This window comes from Colletotrichum karsti (assembly GCF_011947395.1).
Source record: "Colletotrichum karsti strain CkLH20 chromosome Unknown Scaffold1, whole genome shotgun sequence".
Lineage (NCBI taxonomy): Eukaryota > Fungi > Ascomycota > Sordariomycetes > Glomerellales > Glomerellaceae > Colletotrichum > Colletotrichum karsti.
Window position 1 is genome coordinate 1,850,345 of NW_024065901.1, and position 12,125 is coordinate 1,862,469.

Sequence of the window (12,125 nt, forward strand, 5' to 3'; positions counted from 1 at the left end):
AAAACAACATTCAAAATGTCGCCTACCTACACTATGTCCGCACACCTGTGCAAGCAGATCTACTCCTCCTGGCTCGAAACCCGCCGTTCTCCTTCCGACCTGCCCTCCCCCGGCGTCCCGGCTCCCAACATGACCTCCTACTTCCCTCGCAGCCCGTCCCCGGAGAAGCGCTCCATGGACAGCGACCGCAGCGACGCCGGTGTCCCCATGTCAAGATCTCCCTCGGCATCATCGTGGCGCGGTCCCAAGTAGATGATCTCTTAGGTCTTCTCTGGGTAGCCTGTCTCTCATAAAGCTGAGAGTATGGCACTGCCAACGTTCACCATCGAACCAACACAACAAACGCAACTACATACCGTCCGGGGGCCAAGGGTCAAATACACATGAGACTCAGTCACCGGGACGATTGAAGGCTGCGGACGCATTTTACGACTTGACGGACCAGATTTGGGAGGAGCACAAGAGTGTACACACGCCTTTTCAACCCCAACAACTCCCAACTCACGCGACCTCATCAACACGGTCACACCTCGCGCACTCGACACCACATATCAATCGAGCCGCAATCACGACGGTCCGGGAATAAGCCAATGGAGTTACGGCGCAAAACAAATCTTCTTTTACACGCAAATATGCGGCATCACATCATCGGGGGCGGGATTTGGGGGGGGGGAAGGGCGCATCACGCCATCACGGTCGGGCATCACATCAAATCCACTTTAACTCACAAAACGCGGACCCCCCTCCGTTGTATCGTCAGCGGGGGGTGGAATCGTTCGAGGGACATGCGAAGCTACGACATCTTTGCATGTCTTTTCATTTTTCTCCCAAGTACATTTTAGCCAGTTAGCAAGGGCGCTCTTCGAATAGGATACCCAAACCGATAATTCTTCCGTTCAAACTCATCTCCATCCTATTCGCGTGAACCATTTGCCCGCCTACAATAGATCGCCACACGTGCCATGATGCCCCTCCCGTCACCGACTCTTTCTTCTCCAACTTCCAACTCGGAGCCCCGAAATCAGGAGGAAAGCACTCACTCAGTCCCATTCCCCATCTGACTCCGTCACCGACTCCACCAGTGACGCAAGATCGTCAACTCAGAACCGTGAACACCGCAACGACGAACAATCATTCTCCACCACGAGCGTCCACTTTCGAACAGCCACGAAAAGCAAGTTCGCGTCGCGCGTCCACCAGCCACAGGAGAACACAAGAAGCATTTCACCGTCCGCCCGCCGGCTCAAATCCACCTCCCAACTCCACCCGCTCGCCGTGACCGGTCCTCCGAGCCTCCGAAGGGGTGACCCCGTCCAATCGCTCTGCCCCGGGGCGGCGGGGAGGGTTCATCCCAGCTTCGCTTCTTCCTCATTCGGACAGTGGCTATTAAAACCCCTGGAAAATAAAGGGGAGGAGGGAAATAGAGTCGATAGACGCGAGGAACCAATATTCTAGAATTTTTTGGGTTTGCTATACTCTTGCTCGACGGGTGCTTCCCATAGCGCGACGTAGAGAAAAATCATGGAAAATACGTTTGGTGGACGTACAAAATCAGAGTGAGTGAGTGAGAGGTAAGAGATAGACTCACTCGCCCTGCTTCCTTCCCCTCCACCTGCACCTGCACCACCCTCATCATGCTCCACCACTAGCATCTCCCACCGTAACCTTACCTTATCGAAAGATATCCCTCTCACCGAGCAGACTTCTTTCTCTTCTGTGTTCTTCTGGGAGAGAGGAAATAAAGAACACGCACCACTCAGTGTTCTCTTCCCAGCATGGTGAGCTTCCAAAGCTCACCCTCCCCTCACCCGCCTCAAAGGCCTCACCCGCCAAGACCTCCCACCCCAAGCCGGCATCCCCATGTCGGCTCGCGGCAGCTTCGCCATGCGACGACGACCAGCATCCCCTCCCCTCGATCCCGACACCACTTCAGCACGCGGGCAAAGAAAAACCTTTTTTTTTTCTTTTTGCTCATCCGCCGTCCGCGAGGAACCGGGCGCCTAAGAATAGATTCTGAATCCGGACCACGCTAGAGCTTTATGCTCCTTCTCACTCCCCCCTATTGCGGGGTGGATGAGAACCGCTGGGAAGGTCGAGAGAGAGAGAGACTCCTTTGCCCAAGGCAAAGGCCCCAACCCAGGACGGCCGAAAGAGACCCCTTCTCATATAGAATTTACTCAATCGCCACGATCAGCAAGGTAAGTCAGGCACATGCGATAGAAACGCTCCTCGAATGCACCTGAACGCCGCAATGCCCATATTCTTACCTGACCTCGCGGGACGAGCCACTGCAGACATCCTTCCCCTTTCGACCACCTCGAGTCAATCGATTGGGCACGCATGACAGTCACCGTCACACCAAGAAGCAGAAAAGCCAAGCGTCAAATACCAGAAAACTGACATGTTGCTGCATTCATACCAAAGCGAGCGAGCGACATTGCTGATCCCCCACCTCGCCAAGCAAGGTCCTCCCCGCACCATTCGTCTTCTCTGTCCCCTGTTTTCTGTACACCTGAGAGCTTCCCTCGGTTCTCGCGCCTCTGAGGAACTCCCACATTCCGTTGCCTTTCCACAATGGTCCCTACTGTCGCTATGTATCTGTCGTATCAGTCGATTGAGTGTGTCTCTGTTGAAGGCCACCGTCGTCGTCGTGTAGATGGAAAAAAAGAAGAAAACAGACCCTACGCGGGTAACGCGAAGGGTGAGAAACCACCAAACCCCCAACACCGTGTTTTTGTTGTCTACCTGTATCCGTCTATCCTGCCCTCGGGGGCTATGCAAGTTCGGGAACGGTACTCAAACGTCTTCGACGCCTGAGGCGGTTACGCGCACGACGTAAACGGACGCGCTACATGGCCGAAGCAGCGTGCGTTCCGAGATCTGTGCCGTGGCCAGACGTCTCGTCGCCGCTGGAAGATTCCTCGCCGGTCAGACTGCCGCCGATGCGACGCTTTGCTTCCTTCTTCTCTGCCTCGGTGATGTCCTTGTCGTCTTTGCGCATGTCCGGAGCCCACTGCGGTGCATCGGGCGAGTGTCCAACAGACATGCCAGCGCGAACCTGCAAAGTTGTTAGGGAATGTTCCTTCTCCAATATCAGTGAACCACTTACCAAAGTCTCCAGAGCACCGTTGGAGTTGTCCACCAAGTCATCATCAAACACCATCTTGCCCGGCTCAAACAACAAGACGATGGTACTGCCGCCAAACTTGAAGTATCCAAGTTCCTCGGCGCGCTTCACCTGCTCACCCTCCTTACGGGTAATCACAGTGCTGCCAACCATCATAGCACCGACACAGATAACCATGACACGGCCGTGGACAGGACTGTCGATCGGGCAGACAACTCTGACGTTCTCGCCGTAGACGTCAAGAGCAGAACGAATAGCCATGGGGTTGACAGTGTAGTACTCTCCGGCAATGGTCTTTGGCTTGTCCATGATGCCATCAACGGGGATGTGGAATCGGTGGTAATCTTGAGGTGCCAAACGGAAGATGCCCAGCGGACCACCTTCGAAACGCTTCGCGTCCTCAGGGTAGGCGTCGCCAAGGAGCCGCTTGACGGAGAACTCGCGACCCTTGATCCACACGCTGGTGGCCTGGTTAACGCTGTTGAAGACGACACTGCGGCAGTCGGCAGGGGAGACGACGACGTCAGGGCGGTCGGGAGCGGAGCATGGACGAGCCTCGGGCTTCAAGGCTCTGTAGAAGAATTCGTTGAAGTTCTTGAATTCTTCCTGCGGCAAAAGCACTTCAGACATGTCGAGACGGTGGAATTCGATGAACTTGGGAATCTCAGCCTTCGAGGCGGGGTCATCGAACTTCTTGCCCTGCTTGATGCTCATGCTCTTGAGCATCTTACGAACTGGAACAAAGGGTCAGTACATTGTCTTCGGGTACTACGGAAGCGGTACTCACTCCTCTTGGTCTCCATGTTACTAGACTTAAGTCCCTTGTAGAGGAGACGGATACCAAGTCTCACGTAGACGCTCATCTTCTCCTCGTTTATCTGTCCGGTGATGCGGTCCTGAACCAGAATGTTGGCTGAGTTGGCGCCAAGCTTGTATCCACCGTAAGAGAGCTTGGTGATGACCTTGGAGTACCACTTCCGTTGCGCCTGACTGGCGGTGACGAAGCCGCCCATGACGAGGTTGTTGACTTGTCGCCAGTCCTGGCTGGCACATGTGGCAATGTGGGTGATGATGTCGGCGTCCTTGCGCTTGTTCAAGCGAGGCTGGTGGCAGATGGGGCATTCTCTGATCTCAACCACGTGCTCCTCGCCGGAACGATCCTCGGCCAAATCATCTCTGTCGAGCAGATCGCCTTCTTCGCCAGGAGTGTTCAGCTCTGGCACGTTGATAGTGCCATCTGAAGAACTTGATGACTCCGTCGAGGGACCTCCTTGAGTATGCAGCAGATTCTTGACCTTGTCGGTGTCTGGCAGCATGCCCTTCATCTTCTCTGCTACCGTGAGCGGCTTGCTCTTGGCTTGTAGTTGGTCCTCTAGGCAGATAACTGCCTCGTCCATGGTGAGATCTCCGACATCGTCGCCTTCTTGCCTGTGGGGGAAGCGCTGGAAGAAGCCATCGATCGTCGACTCGTGCAGCGTTGATCCGAGTGTGTCAAGCATTGTCGTCAATTCGATCTTGCTGATGCGACCACTCTCGTCCGTGTCGTACTGCTTGAGCATGGAGCGCCAGAACTGCTGACGAAGAGCAGGGTAAGGCACGTACTTCGCACGAATGTACAAAACCGGGTTGTGCTTGTCTTCCCACTTCTTCGCGTCCTTCATCTTCAATGGGATGCTGAACTCGTTGAAATCCATGTCGTCGGCCTCCGCCTCGGCTGTCTGAGCTCCGGCACCAGCAAGAGCTTGCTCAGGCGACAAGAACTCTGGGTTCAGAGTACCGGTCTGGGGAGCAGGTGTTGCGGTACCGGACTGGGTTCCCGTGACAGTGGACATGGTGCTGGGATTCTTGGACATACCAGGTCGCACGACCTTGCTGAGGCTCTGCGACGACGATGTGCGCGACATTCCGAGCTTTTTGAATCGGCGTTGCTGAGGAGGAACGAATTCGTGAGGTTCGGGGAGCTCGTAGAGACCGGTCTCGGGATCGGCCTTCGGAGCCTTGTCTACAAGTTCCCGGACGGCCAAGTTGCAATCGGCGATGAAGTCGTTGCCGGAGTACTTGTCGTGGTCCATGACGGTGAAGGAGAAAGAGTATGTTTGTTCGTGCCCTTGAACCTGGAAGATCATCTTCTCGTTGAAAACGGGGTTCAGGTTGTGTCGCACTCGCTTGGTTCGGTATGTCTTCTTGCCGAGGGATGCGACGACGAAAGGATCCATGTCGAATGTTGTCCTGGTCGAATTGGGCTCGGGAGGGAGATCGGTAATGTTCACGACTTCGAGGTAGATTATGCCGACGACGTCGCCTCCGCTGTTATTGAATTCGAACGCGCCTTCTCTTCTCTTCTTCTTCAGTCCCTTGATCCTCAGGCGCCGCTTGCGCTTCTCCGCTACCTCGGGCTTGCTCGGGTCCTCGTCTTCGGGGGTGTCATCTTCGATATCGAGATCGTCGTCGTCCTCGTCGTCCTGGTCGGCGTCGGTCACATTTCGTGAGAGCGGGGGTGAAGGTGTGGTTCCGCTGCGGACGCGCAGAGTCTTAATCGGCTGGATCAACGGCGTCATGGTGGGCGTGATTTGCCTAGAACCAGCGGGCACTTGACTGACGAGAGCGTAGAACTTCTCAAAGACCTGTTCGCGGGTGGCGGCGGTGTTGGATTGGTCGAAGAGGGTGAATTGCAGCATGACCTCGCCAGAAACGACGCTCGTCTTCTTGCCGGGTCGCTTGCTCTTGAGAGGATACCATTTCGGGGGCTGCTCGTTCTGTTCGTCGGCGAAGATTTCTTCGAGAGCTAGGTCGAACTCGCCGAGGTAGTCTTTGCCGAAGCGGTCCTTGTCCCAGCATATCACGTCGAGGAGGAGACTCTGGGTCGAGTGGACGGGCAATTCTTCGATGACGTTCCATTCGGGGTTCAGGGTCTTGGGGACTTCGTGAGTTGTTACTTTGGCGTCACCGAGCGTGAGAACGAGATACTGCAGATGCACAGGTTAGTAAAGCCAAGGTGGATCGGCTAGAATGGCAATTGGGAGGTCTTACCGGGTCGGATGTGCCGCTTCTGTCCTTCGCCGCAAGATTACGGGCCTGAAATGCGATCAACCGTCAGCATTCGGACGCTGCCGAGTATCACAAGATGACTGCAGCGAGAGTACGGGGGAGCGAGACAGGACGGGACAGGGTGGCGGGGTAGCAGAGCAGTAGACTAGAGTGAATACCTTCATAATGACGACCTTCAAGGTCAAGCCATTGTCTTTTGGACTCAATTCTGCCATCTTGCCGGTACTGCCGTTACTGCTGTTGCTGTTGTTACGAGTCGGACTGCTGGAGCGGCTGTGGCGGAGAGAAGAGCTGGACTTGAGTCGTCCAGGGATGATGCGGACCATGGTGGACGACGGGTCGGGGAGCGGCCCCTAAAAAGAGTTGCGGCAAGCCAAGCACAGCGTTTGAGGGCGCAGCACACACGACTGGACGGGACCCGTGGACGACGTGTGATGGCGAAGGGCCAGACACCACTCGCGGGCAGGGCGGCCAGATTGGGGGGGCCGGGGTGACGTAGGAGACGCAATGCGGAGCGCTGGAAAGCCCAAAGTTCAAGGTTGTGGTCGCCGTCGCGCCCAGGTACTTGCGGTACCTTACGTATATGGCTCCAGTGACTATCCAATTGTCATGACCCAGCTGGCCGTTTCTCCGACAAGGGCCTTGCTGCTGCTGCTCTGTTTGCCCGATTGAGCACCTCCTTTCAACATAGGTAGGCAAGGCAGATATGTAGTCGTATGCGGTGATGCTGATGCTGATGTCGCAGCCGTTGGTATGGTGCGGTGTGGTAGCGGGCGGCAAACACTAGCAGACAGGCGCGCGCGCTGGAGCTGGTGAGGCGAGGGATGCAGATGCTGCGGCTTGCTAGCTACCTTAGCTGCAAGACAGGGTCCCCGTAGTACTCGATGATTGTTGGGTGCTGATCAGGATATATGGATGCGATGGTAGCTTTCTCCGTCTGCCTCAACTTGTCCTCCTCGTCCACCGCAATGGTGTGTACGCCGTGGTTAGAGTTTGGTGTTTTGTAGCTATCTTCGACGAATTGACGGAGAAAGGCCAACGTAACACGAGACGGTCGCAAGAATGGATGTCAGACGTCTGGGAGGCCCGAGGGTCGTCTAGGTCTCGCCCGGATTACTTCGAGTCGGTTGAGGTAACAGGTCCGCGAAAGGATGATTGATATCGAAAGCTGGATCGTCGACGTCTCTGGAAAGGTGGAGAGCAGAAGCCGTGTTCCAAACGGTCGAAGAGATATCCCACAGAAAGAAAAAGGGGAGGAATCGAAGGAACAGGAGTGGTGGCAGAGCTCCAAAACCCCCAGAGGTGATGTCCGAGTAATAAGAGGGTCGAGGGTCGAGGGTCGAGAACAGGAGGTGAATAGGTGTATGGTGTACGGATTAATTATGTCGGGTGGCTTGGATGCACGTCAAGCTGGCACCAACGCCATGCGCAGTTGGAATGAAGGAGTAGCCCAAGCAAATAATGCGAGAACAAGAAACAAAACGCAGGGGAAAGATGCGTAAGGCGCCTCCAGGCAAACTTGAAGGTCGGGAAAGAGAGAGGAAGTAGGCCTGGGGCTGGGACTGAGGATGGAGCTGGTGAGGAATGAGGAATGGACGGGATAAGAGACGGCACGTCGTTCAGTGTCGCAGACCGCCTCAACCCGGCACACAGCAAGCAATTGAAGATTCCCGCAGGTGAAATGGTATCCGTCTATCTGACAAGGTCGAGTACCTTACAATAGATAGCTAGGAGTATTGGGATGGGCGTATCTGATGCGTGGGTTGAAGCCACCGCGGGTATTCTGACAACAAAAGGTACTTGATGTTTGCTGGGGTTATCGCAGCGAGCCGAGGTACCGCGTCGTGTCGTCCTGTCTCGCGCATTCGGGTTGTGTCTGTATTCGTCCCAGATGCGTATGGTCTGCCGGTCGGGTGGCCGTTAGTGTCGCGGTTGCGCGCGGGTGCTTCGGATTGCAATCCCCAGCAATAATAGTGGCCACTGTCCGTCTCTCCGTCTCCCCGTCCCCGTCTCCCACCAAATTGTCGATGGACGAGAGTGGTGCACTGTCTGGGGAGTGGTGCCGTGCGGTGGATTCACCTGGTTTGGGAGTTACGGGAGCAGGGAAGCCAGCTGGAGCTGAAGCTGAAGCTGAAGCCCGAGAGAAGCTGGAAACGGCTGGAAACAGAAACCAGAAACCGTGGGTGGAAGGGACAACCAGGGAGAGAGAGCGTAGTACTAATACCAGACACCAGATACTTCTTGATGCCTCTCTGTTTTTGTCTTGAAGAACGGTAGTGATTATCAACCAAATAACAAGTTCAAAGAAGAAAGGAAGAAAAGAGATGACACGAGAGAGCCTGACCGACAGAAGCAGCTGACGTTGATCTGTTCTCTCGTCACTTTCCTTTTTATTCCTTTCCCTATCCCTCCATCCCTCCCTTGGATTTTCCATTGCAAACTATTTTGGCAGTTTGGTTTGGCTCGAACGGAGAGTGAGATTGCCATGTTTAATGTACTTCTTCTGAGGCCTTTGCGCTTGTACATGTCAAACGCGTTTGGAGACGGAGGTACTTGTCTCAGTTATGCCGCCCAAGAAGACGGAACATATGTCTGCCCTTCCTCCTATCCGTCTGCATTTTGCATTTGCACTAATAACCTCACTAACACTGGATGTCTTTACGCGGATTTTGATGATTGATGACAGGGCCCGTACCCAGTACGTCCTCATCCACATCCACATCCACATCCACCTCACTCACTGCCTGGCCCCCAAGATGTACTGCGCGATGTAGTCGTGCAGATGCAGCTGCGGATGCAGAGTTGGCCGCAAGCTGTTTTGGATTTGTTGTGTGTTTTGTTTCTCAGTTGCATTGCATCTCCCACCGCCATTTCTACCTCTGTCTTTCGAAGTTTGCTTGACTGAGAGTTCTACTTGCTGCCATATCCGTTCAAAGTGTTGGTGCCTCAACTCAACTTACTCACTCTCTGTCCCGTCCGGCATGACCATCAACCGGCTGCTTATTTGTCCGTCCTATTAGACAGTTACTGCGTAGTAAACCGTGTCCTTTAATTAGATGCTGCTCCCTGTCCGCCCCCATCGTCAGCCCCCGACATGCCCCGTCTTGTGCTTCCATTCCCCTTCCTTCGCTTTTCCTTCTGCCCTTTTCCTTTTCCCTCATGTTCGTTACCCTTCCCTTCCCTGCACCCGCGGCTGTCCCGCCTCTCGGTCGCGTGCTCGTTCCCTCGGTTGGCTGACCTCCATATTGGTGGTTCAATTCTGGGACGTGTTATCGCGCAGCTCAAGAGACCTCCTTAGTCGAGTTAGTCGGCCCGGTGCCCCAACGAAGAAACACCTCACCCAGTATCCGAACTAGTCTGGAAACTCTTGAAAGTTCAACTACGTCCGACCTCCCAAAATCCCGCGTCAATACCGCCCGAATCTCGATGGGGTCCTACGATTCTTGATCCACACGTCTTCAGGCGCGAGAGACCGGAGACCAGGTCACAGCCCATGTCCAATTGTCACAGACCTTGTCGAGAGTCCATCTCCCCTCATCTTGACCTGCTGTTCTCACATGGATGAAGGCCCGGCTCCAGGTTGCCCTCGAAGAATCAATGCCTTTCATCCCCTGAGTTCCCGCGTTGCCGCCCCCGTCGACGACTGTCACCCGATTATCCCTTGCGTCTTATGATTCAAAGCGTGCAGGTATGATCCAAATCACTCGATTTTGAGTTCTTGTTTTCCCGCTCTTCACCCCTTCCATTCCCTCGAACCGGCTGGAAGTTAGACAGCTGTCAGCCTGGATAAATCCAACTTCATCGTATATGTCTCCGTGGCGGCCACCTCGCCAAAAGTCCCGCTTCCTTCGGTTCGGACTTTCTTGATCGTGTCCCAACCAGTGCCAACGAAGAGCGTTAGCCTCTCGGGCGAGAAAGGTTTGGCGCAGATTGATCCCCCCTCTTCTCCCCTCCATCTCCATCTCCACGAATCCAGTCCCCCGGCGATGCCCCTCGTCGGCTGCAACTGCACCTGCAGCACCGCACAACATATTCATCCCACGGACGATTTCCCCATCTGCTTGCCGTGCATCCGCCTCTGCCCTATCCGTAACACTGGGCAAGGAAGCCGCGGCCCTGGAGCTCTGGAGGAGTCGGGACAAACAGGCGGATGGCTCCCTCCCTCCCTCCATCAGGGCAGGCAAGCAGGGCGCCCGCGTTGTTGGGTTTGCGAATTGCGATGCGACGCATCTGAGGCTCCCAAGCTTCCCCCCCTCGCCAAGCATTCGCAGGTGGTTCCAAGCCTTCGCCCAAGAGTCTTGGTCGATCTGCTCAGCGAGGGCCGAGAGACGCGGCTCGTGCCATCTGAACCTCACCTCACCCTCAGGCACGTCAAGAACCAGTCAAAACCAGTCGAGGTCGAGTGCGAGGCCAGTAGCTGCCAACCGCTTCCATCTTGGCACGCGTGGGCCTCGTCATCAAAACACCCTCCATCCTTGCCCGGCTCTGCCAGCCGCTGTTCGTTAGTGGTGCTGCTCCCTCGTTTGTCGTCCAAGGTTCGTGTGTAGCCAGAGTCAAACCAGGAACAGCGAACAACGTGGCGTTGCAGTCAGCCAGGAGGAATATCCGTCCCTGGCCAGGAATTCGATGTATCGATCAAGCTGAGGGGCGCGGGGATGACCACCACTTCGTATTGCACGGGGGAAAAACTGAGGTAATCGCATCGGCGCTTATTAACTCCGAATACCTGTCCAACTGGACCTTAGGTAGCAAGTACCTTGGGTACGTACCGCAGGCGTCTCCTGAGCCTTATATTGCTAGGTGCGACTCAGCGGTTGATTAGTGCACTAAAAATTGCGATGCGCTAAAACTTCCAGGCTCAGTGGTAACCCAAGCCGCAGACGAGCTGGAGCTGGGGCACGGGCCGCCCTTGACGCCCCGACGATCCAAGCTTCGCCCTGAAGGTGCCGCCCACCTTACCTAAGGTTTTTCGATACCTGAATGCCATCCCTTTTGGCTTTGCTCAACCATCATCTTGGATTATTGCTCTTGTACCTCGCTGACCATCCATTTGATACCTCCACCAATTCGTCCGACAATCACTCTAACTCAGCCGAAATCAATCCAATTCAAATGGATCCAGCCAAACCAAGGCAACAAGGCGGCCGGGCTGGTGCTGATGCCGATGGGCATTGAAATGAAACAAACCACAGACGATCGCCCTTGGATTCTGCAGCGCCACTCGCCAACTCACCTCGACACCGTCAGGATGACCTCTTCCAGCCAGGCTCCCAGATATTCAACAGCCACATTCGTCGCCTCCACTCACTCCTTGGTATCGCCCGAATTGCCAGCCATTTCCAGACAATTGGAGACCCAAGCTCATCAAGCCAAGCATTCCACGAGGCCTCCGGCAAAGCAAAGAGAGGCCCCATCTCTCTCACTCCCAATCCCGACTCAAGTCCCTCAGTCAACGTAACCATCCATCGCCAGTGTCGAATCTCATCCACCATCGCTCGCCAGACAGCGGCGGAAGGACCCAGTGAATCCTTAAACCCGTCTTGGACTCTCGGTGGCTGTTCCTGGTTTAGCACGAGGGCTCCATTTATGACGCAGGACATCACCAACAACTCGAGGCACACACGACTTTTCGAGGCCACACAGCTGCGACGGGCAAGGGCCAAGCTTCCAAGGTTCGGCCGGATATCCGCCGCGTGGAGCCATGGACGCTCCCGAACACCCCGACTCCGAACTATCTGCATTGGCTTCTCTTCTAATTACCCGTCCGATGTATGCTGATGTTTACTAGCGACTGCGTTTGGTGTGAGCCAAGGGTGGCCGCCCCAAGCACAACGCTTTGCCCTGTTTTATGGCGTTACGCTAGTCGTTCATATGTATGCTGCGCTACATTTCGACTTCAACTTCGAAGCAGAACTACGGACTGTGACGTCTCGCGGAATCTCGGGACGTT

General features: G+C 55.2%; 2 protein-coding genes across 2 annotated transcripts; one reads left to right on the forward strand and one right to left on the reverse strand.

The window, feature by feature from the left end:
* Window positions 1–15: 15 nt before the first annotated feature.
* CkaCkLH20_00422 (ste12 interacting protein) lies at window positions 16–252 on the forward strand (the record flags this gene model as incomplete). Its single annotated transcript, XM_038883142.1, has 1 exon — window positions 16–252. One exon carries the CDS (start codon window positions 16–18, stop codon window positions 250–252), a length of 237 nt encoding a protein of 78 aa, XP_038751847.1.
* Window positions 253–2,848: 2,596 nt separating this feature from the next.
* On the reverse strand, window positions 2,849–6,501 carry CkaCkLH20_00423 (phosphatidylserine decarboxylase; the record flags this gene model as incomplete). The annotated part of the gene is made up of 5 exons (XM_038883143.1): window positions 2,849–3,058; window positions 3,110–3,861; window positions 3,915–6,093; window positions 6,158–6,202; window positions 6,289–6,501. The coding sequence occupies 5 exons, from the start codon at window positions 6,499–6,501 to the stop codon at window positions 2,849–2,851; spliced, it is 3,399 nt and encodes a 1,132-aa protein (XP_038751848.1).
* Window positions 6,502–12,125: the final 5,624 nt, after the last annotated feature.